General features: G+C 38.7%; 1 protein-coding gene across 2 annotated transcripts in view; it reads left to right on the top strand.

The window, feature by feature from the left end:
• Positions 1 to 16,650, top strand: part of B3GALNT2 (beta-1,3-N-acetylgalactosaminyltransferase 2) — a 56,288-nt gene that overhangs the window by 8,955 nt on the left and 30,683 nt on the right. For both annotated transcript variants that reach the window (XM_039464302.2, XM_074385341.1), the window contains exons 2-4: positions 1,275 to 1,422; positions 6,460 to 6,560; positions 11,657 to 11,850. In XM_039464302.2, coding sequence (XP_039320236.1) covers positions 1,275 to 1,422; positions 6,460 to 6,560; positions 11,657 to 11,850 — 443 coding nt within the window. The remainder of the gene's footprint in view (positions 1 to 1,274; positions 1,423 to 6,459; positions 6,561 to 11,656; positions 11,851 to 16,650) is intronic.

The following is a 16,650-nucleotide window of genomic DNA, read 5'->3' as shown; positions in this document are numbered from 1 at the left end:
AAAATAAATTCTGTCTTTATAAAAGAACTCATTTTAGTACGAGACTTATCGTAGGGTGAAATAATAAATACCTCTATTCCATTTGGAATGGAACATTCTAAGAAATATATTTATTGTGGAAAATAAAGTACACAAAAATTTCTGTATTATAATATCATTAAAATTATCCTAGTAGAAAGATCTATTTTTATTAACTGGGACTTTGAAAAAAAAGATCAACGTGGTTTTGTTGTCTTTTAAAAAGACTGAATACTTAGATCCCCTGGTATATAAAAACATTGCATTTAATGTAGTAAAGATTCTGGGCTTCAATAATATATTTTTGGAAACATTTTGGATCAGTTCCCACCACTGGAGAAAGAGATGAAATGGATACCTCATCAGAGCTATATATAAGCTTGTAGCTCTCAGGCCTTAAAACTGGTGATGAAAAACAAGGGCAAAGTATATCTTTCTCTTCTGTCTTCTAAGGACAAGTTTTAGATGGAAACGTAATCCTGCCCATTAGACCTTATGATGCTAAAAAATGAGCCGTTCAGAATGACTTGTTACTTTATTTTCTTACTAAAAACGTTGCTTTCCCGTCATTCTTTAGAATATTTAGTAGGTAGTAAAAGATTTAGTGGCCATAGAATTCATTGACATAAATAAAGGTTGCATTACTTTCCACTAGGGAAGTCCCTCAACTTCATCCCTCAAACGTAGTAACTTACATGAATGTAGGAGTTCTCTTTTCAAAGCAATTTTTTTTTAGTTGCCATTGAATGCCTCCTATATGCCTAATACCAAGCCAAGACCTTTATACATGTTATCTCATTTAACTTTTACAACAGCTTCATGAGAAGTATTATAACCATTTTGTAGTTAAGGAAACTGAAGCTCAAGAAGCTAAGTAACATATAGCTAATATACAGAGAGCCCAGATTCTACCTGTGGCCTGAGTGACTCCTACTGCCTACTATTATATGTTTTTATGCTACATTGCATTTTGAAACAGATTCTTACCACAGACATCTTGTTTGTTTGGAAGAATTTATATACTTATGTGAGCATGAATACATACATATACAGGGAAGACAAAAAGACCCTACACCAAAATGTTACTAGTGGTTTTCTCTGGATAATGGGTTTATATGTGATGTAAATGTTTTTTCTTTGTATTTATCTGAATTTCCTACAAACATAAGCTTATTTTGTAATAAACTTATGATACCTAGTGAACTTCACAGTAATTGAGACATGACTTATTTCTGATTTATTGTTCTTATTCCTAGATCAGTTGGCCTTATTTCCTCAGTGGAAATCTAGTCACTATGATGTGGTAGTTGGCGTGTTGTCAGCTCGCAATAACCATGAACTTCGAAACGTGATAAGAAACACGTGGCTCAGGCATTTGCTAAAGCATCCCACATTAAGTCAACGGTAGGTTTTCTGAGTTGTTACTTTGCCTGGTTTATTGAAATAAGGGTTCTGAAAAACCTAGCGAGGCATGGTGGTACATGCCTGGAGTCCCAGCTGCCTGGGAGGCTGAGGTGGAAGGATTGCTTGAGCCTGGGAAGTTGAGGCTGCAGTGAGCTGTGATTGTACCACTGCATTCCAGCCTGCACGATGGGAGTGAGACCCTGCCTAACTTAAAAACAAAGTTCTGAGAAACCGTATTTTGAATAGAAATGTTCATTCAGATATGTGGCCTCTTCCTGGGAGAAATGGCTGTTTTATTTGCTTTTCTTCCATATAGTTTGGGCCAAAAAGTAAATTTAATGAAGATTTTAAGCCAAATGATAGTTGGGAGAGAGTATATTCATTGGTTAACATATGTAGTATTTAGATACCCAGTGTGGTTTGTTTGTTTTCTTTAATTTAGAATAGCAATTCTTAAAAGGTTCTATTCCAGAACATTTCTCTGCTTAGACACATGCACGTGTCTAAATATACTTTTCACTAACTTCACAGAGATAAATTTAGTTTTTTTCAGTTTTGTAGTATTTTTTACTTGTGTGATCTGCAGTATGTGTAATATGCCATGCTCTTTTTTCTGACTACCCTTCCAGAACTGAGCTTTGGTAATGCATCTCATGCTGACATTAAATAGCTCTCAGTTGTTAGTTAGGGGCCCAAAGCCTTAGTCTGTTCCCAGTGAGACCCGCCTCTGAAGACTCTGTGGTGAGGAACTAGGGGAAGAAATGCATGGAAAGTTTCTTTCTTTCTTTCTTTCTTTCTTTCTTTTTTTTTTGAGATGGAGTTTTGTTCTGTCACTCAGGCTGGAGTGCAGTGTCACGATCTTGGCTCACTACAACCTTCACTTCCTGGGTTCAAGTGATTCTCCTGCCTCAGCCTCCCAAGTAGCTGGGATTACAGGCACCTGCCACCTCGCCCAGCTAATTTTTATATTTTTAGTAGAGACAGGATTTTACCATGTTACGCAGGCTGGTCTCGAACTCCTGACCTCAGGGGATCCTCCTGCCTCGGCCTCCCAAAGTGCTGGGATTACAAGGGTGAGCCACTGAGCCCAGCCTACTTGTGAATTTTCTTGTCACTAGGAGTGCTTACTCACAGCAGCTTTCATTCCTTTTCAAGACGAGTTTCCTTAGTCCATGGTTGCAATAATAGTAGAGCCTATTACACAGCAAATGAAAGACCTCAGAATCATCACTACTGTCAGAACCACGTCCAAAAGCTGTACTTTCTGTAGCCTTTCCCTGTTAGAAAATAATGACTCCACCACCAGTTGCTCAGACCAAAACCCTTGGTGTTATCCTGACTTTTCCTTTCATATGCCGCATCTAGTCCATCAGCATACCTTCTAACGCTGCTTAGACCATACCCAGAATCTGACTTCTCACCACCGTTCCACTACCATCTGATAATAGGCCACCACTGCTTCTCACCTGAGTTATTGCAGAAGCCCCCTTCTCTGAATTTACTGCTTCTACCTTTGACTCCCTACATTTTATTTTCCATAGAGCAGTCAGAGTGATCCTTTTAATATTAGTGAAATTATGTCAATTCTCTATTCATACTCCTTCATTGACCTCCTTTCTTGCTCACAGTGAAACCACAAGTCTTGATTGTGGTCTTTGACCTTATCTACATCCACTTTCCCTATACTGGCCACCTTACTGTACTTTCATACACTAAAAGTGCTCCTGCCTCAGGCCCTTTGCATTTGCTCCTTCCTTTCTCACTAGTGTCCTCGTCACTCACTTCTTTCAGGTCTCTGCTTAGATGTTACTCTAGCAGACAGCCCTATATTAAATAGTAGGTCAGCCCACCCCTGTCCTGTTTCTGTCTTCCCTTAGTCGGCTTTAATTTTTTTTTTTTTGTAACACTTCTCACCAACTGGCATGTATTGTATTTAGTTGTCAAATTGTTTAGCTTTCTTCACTTAAATGTAGGATTCATGAGCACTGGGGCTTCAGGTTTTTTCTCTGGGGTATTCTCAATACCTAAAACCTAGCTTGGTGCAGACTAAGGATTCAACAGCTATTGAATGAATGACTCGGAATTAAATGTAATGAGTAAAGTTAATATTTGGACATTCACTAATTTATTTGCCGTCGTAACAGTCTTGCTTTAAACTTGGTAAGCTTGATTTGTGTTATGAAAATGATTGGCTATTTCTATAAAAATAGGTATTAGGCAGAAACACCTTCCTGGGATACGGTAATTTTGTGGATCTAGTAAGAATATCTAGTAAGATGGCTAAAAAACCAAATTTGGTACATACTTGCAATAATTTAGTTAGCAGATTTATTCATTTCTATTTATACTTTTATTCCAAATGCTAGTTGTCTATGGAAGGTATTCTGCCTTAATTGGTTATTAGTAACAGAAAGTGTATTTCTGTGGTTATGACATATTTTCCATTCTTGGATTTCCCCAAAGGAGCCAAACTCAACGCTAAGTACTTCTGTAAGCAGATAGTTTAGTATGTGTGGTAGAATACAAAGATAAATACAGTATAGCCTGAGTGTTTGGGGGGGCTTGACATTTAGTAGAAGGAAATTAGGTGTAATAGTGTAAATAAAGAGAGGAGAAGAGGAGGGAAGCATTTGTCTGTAAGAGGCAGACAGTGAGCAGATCATGTAGAACTCATGCGGAGGGTTAAGTGGAAGGGTGAGATCTGTTGAGGCAAGGACTGCTGAGGGCTGATCTACAGAGGTGACCTTATGAGAGAATAAAGTCATTGAATATAGAAAATGGAGGAGGAAACTAGGAAGATTGCTAGTGTTCTGACTTGGAGAATAGTGGAATCATCAATCAGAACAAAAATACTGCGTGAGAAGAGCAGGATTCATGGGAAAGAAGCTCAGTTGTGGATATGTTGACTTTGAAGTTCCTGCAGGCAGTGATATACTGATAAAGATTTACTAACTGGCCCTCTGGGGAAAAGGATGCTTATATGTGTATACATGTTTATTATACATTTTATTGACATAAAGGATATACAGCATGTAATTGACAGACTCTCCTATCAATGACCAACTTGTGGTTACAGTTCTGGCAAAAGTCTTTTAAGTAAACAGTGAAGACTAAAGTGACAGCTAAGATATGTCAGCTTTACACTTAGTCAATAGTCAGTGACTTCTATGCTATATCAGGTAATAGTCTTTGAACACTGGAATCGTATTTCCTTGACTTTTTTTTTTGTACTATTCACTACGTAATAGCTATAGATAGGCACCTCACATTAAGCTTAATTTGCATTATCAACATTTTCTCTATACTTTAAGTCTAGCCAATCAACAAAACAACAAACCAAACCCTTATTTGTATTATTTACCAGTTTCTATGGTGTGAATATTCCCACCATAGCCAATTCAAGGAACTAATGTGACATCGCTGAGCACAGAGTGGGAGAAAGATAAGCAGTAGCATGCCGTATATACTATTTCCACCATGTAGATAGATGTAAGAAATATAAATGACCTCAAGATCATAGATAATAGCAGAATGTTTTAATAAGTGATTATTTTCTTTGTTTTTAATATATATTTAATTTTAAATAAAGGCTATGTTTAATAACCATCTCACAAAATTTCTGAAAAGTTGACAGTTGGCTCTCAGAAGCCAGTAGTAGCAGGCTTTAGCAAACAGCTGTCTGTGGGCCATCTAGGTAAAGATGTCCAATGAATTTACACGTCCTTTACTTAGAACCTGGGCCTAAACTAGAGTTACTAATTGAGGGCCCAGCACAGTGGTTCACGCCTGTAATCCCAGCGCTTCGGGAGGCCGAGGCAGGCAGATCACTTGAGGCCAGGAATTTGAGATCAGCTTGGCCAACATGGTGAAACCCCATCTCTACTAAAAATTTAAAAATTAGCCAGTTGTGGTGGCGCATGCCTGCAATCCCAGCTACTCAGGAGGCTGAGGCAGAATTGGTTGAACCTGGAAGACCGAGGCAGCAGAGAGCTGAGATTGCGCCACTGCACTCTAGCCTAGGTGACAGAGCGAGACTCTATCTCAAAAAGAAAAAGAAAAAGAAAAAACTAGAGTTACTAGTTGAAGAATCATTCTCATGCTAGTTGAAGCCTTGGGAATAAATAGTACTGTCTAGGGAAAGGAAGTTAAAAAAAAAAAATGAGTAGATTGAGAAGAGGCCCAAGAGCAGAGCCCTGGTCTAATACCACTTTCAATGGACAAGCTGAGGAGGAAGAGCCAGTGAAGATGACTGAGCAGGCCGCTGAAGGAAGGGAAGAGAGCATTTTAGGGAGATGGGCAATTTGGAGCCATGAGAAGCCAGGAGGGTAAGAGTTGAAGAATATCTATTGATTTTTAGCAGCAGCTCATTGGTTACATTGGTGGTAATCTCAGTGGAAATGGTGATGTTAAAGTTAAAACTCCTGTTTTATAAAATGAGTGGGAGGTAAGAAACGAGAGGCTGCAATTTTAATTTCTTTGTAGGACTTCAGTGTAAAGTGTGGTGGCAAGGAAGGATGGTAGGTAAAGAGAAATTAGAGTCAGGACTTTATCATGTTTATAATGTGAAGGGAAGGAGCCACTAGTTAATGGAGGTAACCAGTGAACCAAAGTCTAGGAGAAAAGGGAATTTCCTCTTGGATGGAAGGACCTAATCTTGAGCAAAAGGAACACCTTCTGAAATAGAAGAAGGCAAAAAGGAATATTTTAGATACAGATGTGTTTTTAGGTAGGGGCATGAGAAGCTGACTTGACCATAGTTTGCTTTTAAATGATACGAACATGCCGGTAGCGAGGCCAGACGTATTCATACTTGCTTTAATACACCATTGCAATAAAGGATTCATGTGTAAGTAACTTGGCAGTTATCAACTTTTAGTTTGCTTGTTCCCCCATTTTGCTAGACTAGAAGAATAAAGGTAGAGAATTAATTGTAAAACACTTGTGTCTCAAAAGTAAAAGCTCTGAAATGGGCGTGAGGAAACGTGCATGTGCGAGGTGAAGATCAGTAACTGATGTTAATGCCAACACATCTCTCAGTGTGCTTGTGAAGTTCATAATAGGTGCTCATGGCTGTGAAGTGCCTGTGGAAGACAGGGAGGATCCTTATTCCTGTAAACTACTCAACATCACAAACCCAGGTAAGTCACCTTTTCCCTCGACTGCCATACTCAAGCTTGATGTTGAGTAAAAGTTGCTAAGCTTGATGGTATGGAGTCTGTTTTGTTATTTATTATTTTATTTACTTATGTTTTTTAAAGACAGGATCTTGCTCTGTCACCTAGGCTGGCGTGCAGTGGCACAATCATGGCTCACTGTAACCTCAAACTCCTGGGCTCAAGTGATCCTCCTGCCTCACCACCATGCTAGGACTACAGGCACGTGCCACAACACGTGGCTAATTTTTAAATATTTGTAGAGATGGGGTCTCACTGTCTTGCCTGGGCTGATCTTGAACTCCTGCCCTCAAAGGATCCACCAGCCTCAGCATCCCAAAGCACTGGGATTGCAGGCATGAGCCACCATTCCCTGGAGTCTGTTTTTAACAGACTAAAATGTCTTTCATCCAAATTTATGTTTTCCTCTTTTTTTTTTTTTTTTTTTTTTTTTTTTGAGATGGAGTCTTGCTCTGTCACGTAGGCTAGCATGCACTGGCACCATCTTGACTCACTGCAACCTCTTCCTCCTGGGTTCAAGCAATTCTCCTTCCTGTGCCTCCAGAGTAGCTGGGATTATAGGCACCTGCCTCCACACCTGGCTAATTTTCGTATTTTTGGTAGAGATGGGCTTTCACCATCTTGGCCAGGCTGGTCTCCAACTCCTGACCTCACTGGAGTCAGCTAGGGAGGTAGTCAGCTGTTGTGATCCACCCGCCTCAGCCTCCCAAAGTCCTGAAATTTACAGGTGTGAGCCATCACATCTGGCATGTTTCATCATTTTTGACAGATTGACTTGGGGTATCTGTAGAGATTCTTTACAGAATTGAAACTTCAGGATCCAGGAGACTTTATTTTTCAGTGTGATTCACATATATTTGGAAGTTCCTTATGCTAAGACAAATCCTGAATTACCAAATTTTGAACTTTTGGAAAACTGCTGATTTTAACAGTTAATTTATAATAACCTTGAAGAAGTTATTATAAATAAATAGAAGAAACAAATATTGTGAATCAGCTTTCTCTTAGAATTATTGTCTAATTTATTTCTGTAAAAGAAACAAATAGTAAAAAAATTTAAAACACAAGTAACATTATTTGTGCCTTAAAATTAAAAGTTTGTAAAAATTCTGGTGAGGACAAAGAAGGCTGCTCCAGCACTTTGGGACACCAGTGCAGGAGGAGGAGCCCAAGCCAGCCTGGGCAACATAGTAAGTCCCCATGTCTGCAAAAAAAAAAAAAAAAAAAAAAATTAACCGAGGATGGTTACTCATGCCTGTAGTTCCAGCTGCTTAGGAGGCTGAGGTAGGAGGACTGCTTGAGCCCAGCAGTTCGAAGCTGCAGTAAGCTATGATCTCAGACTGCTGCACTCCAGCCTAGGGGACGGAGCGAGACCCTGTCTCAAAACCAAAGAAGAAAAAACAACAAAGAAAGCTGATCCTAATTAGGTTCTCTGTGTGTCACCAGGGAACCAATTTTAGGAAGTTGATAAACTTATAACTCTGTGTTTATTAGTACTTCCTTTTATGTTCAGCTGTGTTTCTAAGGGAGCTTAAACTTCTAAGTCTTAAATATGCTGATTAAGACTTCTGGCATTTTTTTTTTTTTTTTTAAGACTTCTGGCATTTTAAGGTTTGTTAAAACTGTGTAATTACATAACACCTCACTTTTATAAGCAGGCTCCATGGCTCTAAATCCAAGCTCTGCCATTTTCTAGCTGTGTGACCTCCTCTGCCTCAGTTTTATCACCTGTAAACGTGGGATAAAAGAATCTTCCTCATGGGGATTGACATAAGGGTGAAATAAGTTGATACATATCATGTATTTAGAATAGGTCCTGGAAGGTGGAGAGTACCTAACATTATTTAAAAGAGCCTGCCATTTTGTAAAGTTGGGTTTCAAACAGCTTTTTAAATAAATTGGACAATATATTCAGGTCTGTATTATAAAACAGGGGTTTTTTACTTAGGATCTCTATGAATTCAGTTAACATTGTAAGCAGATTTTATGTATGAATTGTGTTCAGTGTAGAAAGTCCTTTGGCTTTCACTGGAGTCTTAAAGGATCGTAAATCTTACATAATGTTTTATCACGTGATGATTCGGTATTCCTTCAACAAATTACAGTTGAAAATCAAAACAAAAAGAAGCCCTTCACTTTTAAATTAACCATACTTTTATTATCTTAAGTGCTGTTATTTATTAAAAGTAAAGAACTATAATTTTTTAATTAATAGAACATTTTCATATATGTAATACCCCTAGGTTATGAATTTTTTAAATGTGTATATAACTAAGTTAATACTGAACCTAATCTTATCTTTTCAATGATCCAGAGGGCAATTATGGTTATTTCAGTACCTGAAGGTTATGATAAGCATTACTCATGACACTGTGGCTCTGGTAGAAGGTTTGATTACAATAGCACTGTAAAGCAGTGGGATTTCCTGTGTCCACGTAACTTGAAACTCAAGGCACATTTGTTTTAGATAAGAAAATACCTAAAAATGCTATATTATAATGTGCTTGACATACTGCTTTTAATAAAGAGATTTCTAATATGGATATCTTTTATTTACTGAATATCTTTTTTAAAAATTGTATTGTTATCCATTATGTTGTAGTCTAGACTCTCCGGTTAATGCTTGCCTAGTCCATGACAAAAAACTGTGTTCTCCTTTTTTTCCCCTCCTGCTTATGCCTCTAATGAGGTATGAGTCATCACTTTGCTTTAGTCCCATTTTACTGGGCATCTACTGAGTGTAAAGAGCTTCTAGGAACTCTAAAGTGGGTATCCAAGTGATCTGCTAGAGTGTAGGAAGAAAATACAAGTTGTTTTTTTTTTGTTTTTTTGTTTTTTTTGAGACAGGGTCTCGCTCTGTTGCCCAGGCTGGAGTGCAGTGGCACAATCTCGGGTCACTGCAACCTCTGCCTCCCAGGCTCAAGCAATTCTCATGCCTCAGCCTCCCAAATAGCTGGGATTGCAGGTACACACCACCACGCCCAGCTAATTTTTCTATCTCTTGTAGAGACAGGGTTTTGCTGTGTTGCCCAGGCTTAGAATTTGTTTATCTGAAAATAAGAAAATACAGTCTTTATTAGTACTGAATATATATATTCACCACAAGATATGCATGTAATTTGTAAGTAAATGGCTGCATGTACAAATTTTTTAACTGATGGGGTTGTGTAGTCAGCAAAATTTGAAAACCACAGCTCTAAAAAACACAGAGAACTTTGATAATCTTTTAAAATAGAGTTTTATTAAAGTAGCACTGATATTCTCTGCCATATTAACTGCCTTATTTAATGTATCCTAATTCATTTACGGTAATTAGAAAATTTATTTGAAGACTGGGCACAGTGGCTCATGCCTGTAATTCCAGCACTTTGGGAAGCTGAGGTGGGAGGATTGCTTGATGTCAAGAGTTCAAGACCAGCCTGGGTAACATGACAAGACCCCATTTCTACAAAAAATTAGCCAAGCCTGGTGGCGTGTGCCTGTGGTCTCAGCTACCCAGGAGGCTGAAACAGGAGGATCCCTTGAGCAACGGAGGTCAGGACTGCCAATAAACCATGTCCATGCCACTGTACAGCAGCCTTAGTGACTGGATGACTGTCTCAAAAAAAAAGAAATACATAAATGAAATAAAAGAAATTATTTGAAAATAACTGTTTTGGCACTGATTAGACAGCCGTTGGTGAATAGAAAGAGGACTGACTTTGGAATCACTAAACTGGGCTTGATTCTTAGATCTGCCACTTTGTGTGACCTTAAGTGAATTGCTTAATCCCTTTGGGCCTCAGTTTCTTAATCTATAAAGTGGAGATAATGCCACAACCACAAGAGTAGTTGTGAAGATGTAAATGTGATAGGGAATGGCACATGGAAGGTGGTTCAGAACTGTGTCTGATATGCTTATCTTTTATCAGTGCTGTACAGGAAGAGTTTTTCAAACGTTATTTGAAGTGACTTTAGTTGCCTATTTATACTGTGATAATTGCCTGATGTATCACATATGTTTTAAATTGACTAACAAGGGCCAGGCTTGGTGGCTCACACCTGTAATCCCAACACTTTGGGAGGCCAAAGTGGGCAGATCACGAGGTCAAGAGATCGAGACCATCCTGGCCAACATGGTGAAACCCCGTCTCTATTAAAAAATACAAAAATTGGCCGGGCGCGGTGGCTTAAGCCTGTAATCCCAGCACTTTGGGAGGCCGAGGTGGGTGGATCACAAGGTCAAGAGATCGAGACCATCCTGGTCAACATGGTGAAACCCCGTCTCTACTAAAAATACAAAAAAAATAGCTGGGCATGGTGGTGCATGCCTGTAATCCCAGCTACTCAGGAGGCTGAGGCAGGAGAATTGCCTGAACCCAGGAGGCGGAGGTTGCGGTGAGCCGAGATCGCGCCATTGCACTCCAGCCTGGGTAACAAGAGCGAAACTCAGTCTCAAAAAAAAAAAAAAAAAAAAAAAAATTAGCTGGGCGTGGTGGCATTCGCCTGTAGTCCCAGCTACTCGGGAGGTCAAAGCAGGAGAATTGCTTGAACCAAGGAGGTGGAGGTTGCATTGAGCCGAGATCACACCACTGCACCTCCAGCCTGGTGCCTGTCGACAAAGCGACACGCTGTCTCAAAAAAAAAAAAAAAAAAATTGCCTAACAAGAAGTAGGATTTTTGGAATTTGCGGAGTAAGATCAAACTTACTGATTATTTATGACTACAGTCAGTACTATTTTTATTATTTCTATTAAACCCTTCCAAATAGATGCCTTCCAGGTGACTTAAATTTAATCATCTCCTGTGGCAGTTATACATGCACACATGTATGCAAAAAGCTATTGAAGTAGTTCTGATAACTGATTTACTTAATTGTGGCTGAAAACTTTCTTCAATTTCAAAAATGTTTATATAGAAGCATCCATGTTTCTCAGGTATTTTTAAAAAATTCCTGCCATTTGTGAATTATATAGAAAATAATTACCTAGGTTTTGGCATTAATTCCACTTCACTGTTTCCTACTAGTAAAACAAAGGATTATATTTGTTCAGTTGTATAAACCTGTTCTCATTACTTAGTTTTGAATCAGGAAATTGAAGCATTCAGTCTGTCGGAAGAGACTTCATCAGGGCTCTCTGAGGATCGAGTTGTCAGTGTGAGTTTCCGAGTTCTCTACCCCATCGTTATTACCAGTCTTGGAGTGTTCTATGATGCCAACAATGTGGGTTTCCAGAGAAACATCACCGTCAAACTTTATCAGGCAGAACAAGAGGTATGCACTGCTTTGTACAAGTTTTTTGCTCTTTTTTCTTTTTCAAAAACATCAACTTTTTCTTATGACATAGAGTAAGTAATTAGAAGACTATATAATTCTCTCTGGTTTAAGAGACTTTCCCCTTCCTTCCGCTGTTGACTAAATACACTGTAATGTGATATAAGACTGGTTTGTGGATAGGCTATCTATGAATAAGTGTGCTATTGCTATATCTAGAAAGGAAGAAGTTGACTAGAATAGAAATCTCCAACCTAAAATTCCCTAAAGCCTAGGGAATTTCAAAAGTTGGTAATGGATGTAAAAAGTTCAGGACTGTTAGGATAAGTGAGTATTACTGTCTCTTTCTTCCAACTGTAAAAGTCCGTAATACAAGGCTAATAGTTGCTTCACATCTTTTTTTGTAATAAGGATGTGGAAGGAATTAAAGTTTAAACCATTGAGGTTTCTCTGTTCCTGATATGTGGGGAAATCTGATTTGTTCACAGAGTTTATCTGAAGGAGTAGCATGGAATTGTATTTGAAAGTTCTGATTTTTAATTTTTAACATGCAGAAAACTTGGAGGAATTATTTAGTAAACACCCCTATAGCCACTTAACTATACATCTACAATAGTTAACATTTTTCTGTGTTTGGTTTATCACAAAATATATTCACTCATCAACCTATGTTTTTTAAAAATGTATTTCAGAGTAAGTTGCAGTCATCAGTATATTTCAAGCCTAAACACTTCAGCATGCATATCATTAATTAGACTTTAATATGTTTATGGTTTTTAAAATTTATATACAGTGAAATGTGCATTCTTTTTTTTTTGAGACCGAGTCTTGCTCTGTCACCCAGGCTTCAGTGCAGTGGCACGATCTTGGCTCACTGCAACCTCCGCTTCCTGAGTTTGAGTGATTCTTTTGCCTCAGCCTCTCTAGTAGCTGGGACCACAAGCGTGTGCCACCATGCCTGGCTAATTTTTGTATTTTTAGTAGAGACATAGTTTTACCATGTTAGCCAGTCTGGTCTCAAACTCCTGACCTAACGTGATTATACTGTATAAACTGGTATAACCCAAGTTGCTATCAAGATATGGAGCATATCACCCTAGAAAATTGCCTCATGTTTCTTCACGGTCAGTTCCTTCCCTGTCTCCCAGAAGCAACCACTGTTCTAATTTTTTGTTTCACCATAGAGTAGTTCTGGGACTTTATATATAAGTGAAATCATATAGTAAATACTCTATTGGGTAAGGCTTCTTTCACTCAACATCATGTTTTTGAGACTTGTCCATGATATTATATGATTGGCAGATTTTTTTTTTTTTTTTTTTTTTTTTTTTTTGAGACGGAGTCTCACTTTGTCACCCAGGCTGCCGCGTAGTGGCATGATCTTGGCTCACTGCAACCCCTGCTTCCCAGGTTCAAACAATTTTCCTGCCTCAGCCTCCCAGGTAGCTGGGATTACAGGTGCATGCCTGGCTAATTTTTCTATTTTTAGTGAAGATGGAGTTTTGCCATGTTGGCCAGGCTGGTCTGGAACTCCTGATCTCAAGTGATCTGCCTTCCTTAGCCTCCCAAAGTGCTGGGATTTCAGGTGTGAGCCACTGCACCAGCCCTGGTGGGTGGTTTGTTTGTTTGGTTTTTTTTGGGTCTGTTTTATTCAGGACTTGCCACATTCCTAGTATCTGTAAAATATATGTCTTATACCAAATTTAGGGAATTTTCAGTTATTAATGTCCAGAACCTTTTCTGACTTCACTCACTCACTCTACTCCTCCTGGAATTCTAATTACATGTATGTTAGATCTTTTGGTATTGTCCTACAGATCACAGAGTGTTCATTTCAGTCAATGTTTTTTCTATTTTTCAATGTAGGTAACTTCCGTTAATCTGTATTCAAGTTTAGTGACTCTTCTGTCATCTCAAATCTGAAGTTAAGCCTATCCAATGATTTTTTTATTTTAGATGTATTTTAAATATTACACTTTTTACTTCTTCAGTTTCCAATTCGTTCTTTTTTACTGTTTCTATTTCTCTAAAATTTCCTGTGTGTTCATTGTTGGAGCATATTTTTCTCTACAGCTTTGACCATAGTTATAACAGCAGCTTTAAAATCTATGTATGGTTACTCTAAGTCATCTCAGCATCTGTCTTTATTGATTATCTTTTCTCTAAAATATGGGTAACATTTTTCTGTTTTATGTTTAGTATTTTGGGGGGGTTTTGGTTTGGGTTTTGTTGTTGTTTGACAGGCTCTCACACTTTTGCCTGGGCTGGAGTGCAGTGGCATATTCACAGTTCACTACAGCCTTGAACTCCTGGATTCAAGCTATCCTCCCCCATCAGCCTCCTGAGTAGCTGGGACTACAGGCGTGTGCCACCATAACCAGCTACTTTTAAAATTTTTTGTAGAGACAGGTCTCCCCATGTTGCCCAAGCTGGTGTCAAACTCTTAGCCTCAAGCATCCTCTTGCCTTGACTTCCCAAAGTGCTGGGATTACAGGTGTGAGCCACCATGCTTGGCCCTTATCTTTGCCTTGTATCCTAGATATTGTAAATAATTCGTTGTAGGAACTCTAGATCCTATTATATTCCTCAAAGAGTATTGATTTTTTGTTTGTTTGTTTTAGCAGGCAGTTAAATTGGCTGGACCCAGACTCTAAACATTGTCTCACTTGCAATGCAAAGCAGCTAAAATCTCTGTTCATTTTTTTTTTTTTGGCCTCGGATGGGCTACTTGGGTTCTGCCTTGAACGTGTATTTCATGAGTCAGCCACAGATTTAGGCAGAGTTAATATGAAGAATTTATGCCTCTCTCTCTGTGATCTTTTCCTTTCTGGGAGGTTCCCCCAACCCATTTTATAGACTGATGTGTTTGCCCCAACTCTGTCTTCTTAATTTTTCTAGCAGAAAGACTACAGATTTTCATTCAAATGTCTAGTTGCCCTAGACAAAGAGTTATACCCTTAAGACAAAGAGTCAAGAAGGGGACTAGGGAGAAGATGCATATTTACAGTCTTTTCCTTCTTCCAAGTACTGTTTCTTCTCCAGTTTCTACCTGTTTGTTTGAATTCCAGTGCCTTTAAATAATTATTTTTTATGATTCATTCAAGAGTTCATAATTATTACCTATCGGAGAATTGGTCTGATATTGCTGGAAGCAGAACTCTGTTTAGTTTTTTCAAAATGTATTGTTAATGTTGATTATTAGCAATGAAAACTGTTAGAAACTCACCAATAAATATACAAATAAATTTGAGATGAAATTTCTTTTTTTAATTTGCCCTGTTCTTCCTCTAAATAATCTGTCTAGTTTGTTGATGTGTTTATAGACATATATACAACACAGAGGGAAGAGTAGGATTTCTACTGATGATGCCAGCCATAATGATTACAGTGAGAAGAGCTTTGTTGTTACTCAACTATAGGAGTTCATTTATGACTGTAGTTAATAATTTCATTGATGCTGAGGATCAAATAGGTAACTGAAGTAACTCGATGAGTATCACTATTATCCTTATCTAGAAATTAGAATTAATCTTAAATTTTTTTTGAAACAATTGTTTAATCATCTTTGTATGACACAGTTTTAAAAAAACTATTAGCTAGGCATGGTGGCTCACGCCCCAGTACTTCGGGAGGCCAAGGCAGGTGGATTGCTTCAGCCCAGGAGTTCAAGACTAGACTAGGAAACACAGTGAGACCCCGTTTCTACAAAAAAAAATAAGAAAATAGGCAGCTGTGCTGGCATATTCCTGTAGTGCCAGCTACTTGGGAGTTTGAGGAGGGAGGATCACTTGAGCCCAGGAGGTTGAGGCTGCAGTACAGTGAGCCATGATCGCACCACTCACTCCAGCCTAGGTGACAGAGTGAGACTTTCTCAAAAAAACAAAACTATTTGTAGTATGTGAGTTATCAGTCAAATAGTTTGGTTCAGACTTGAAATATTTTGATCATGTTGTTATAACTTTTAGTTTCCATATTTTTAGCCAGGGAGGAGTTAATCTTTGTCCTCAAGCAAGGACTAGTCTAAGATGGATGCTAATGGGTTCATGGGTAGTCACCATGCAAAAAATATTCTTAAACTGCATTGCAAAGAACTGGTGTTCATGAAAGAAATAGACATAATCTATTGAAATGTGCTTAGTTTTGAACCCCTGCATGGTTTTAATAGCTTAACAGAAGATTCCCCTGTAGTAAGTTGGTCTATAAGAATAGGCATGAGAGGCCGGGCACGGTGGCTCAAGCCTGTAATCCCAGCACTTTGGAAGGCCGAGGCGGGTGGATCACGAGGTCAAGAGATCGAGACCATCCTGGTCAACATGTTGAAACCCCGTCTCTACTAAAAATACAAAAAATTAGCTGGGCATGGTGGCGTGTGCCTGTAATCCCAGCTACTCAGGAGGCTGAGGCAGGAGAATTGCCTGAACCCAGGAGGCGGAGGTTGCGGTGAGCCGAGATCGTGCCATTGCACTCCAGCCTGGGTAACAAGAGCGAAACTTTGTCTCAAAAAAAAAAAAAAAAAAAAAAAAAAAAGAATAGGCATGAGAATGAGGAAATGTTGCCTAGAGGAAATGAGAGGGTCCAAGCAAACCATAGACATATCATTGGTTTTTTTTTTTTGAGATGGAGTCTGGTTTGGTGGCCCAGGCTGGAGTGCAGTGGTGCAATCTCAGTCACTGTAGCCTCCACCTCCTAGGTTCGAGTAATTCTCCTGCTTCAGCCTTCGAAGTAGCAAGTACCTGCCACCACACCCAGCTAATTTTTGTATTTTTATTTTTATTATTTTTTTGAGAAGGAGTTTCACTG

Source organism: Saimiri boliviensis, chromosome 14, assembly GCF_048565385.1.
Source record: "Saimiri boliviensis isolate mSaiBol1 chromosome 14, mSaiBol1.pri, whole genome shotgun sequence".
Taxonomy (NCBI): domain Eukaryota; kingdom Metazoa; phylum Chordata; class Mammalia; order Primates; family Cebidae; genus Saimiri; species Saimiri boliviensis.
This window is presented reverse-complemented; position numbering and strand designations above follow the sequence as displayed.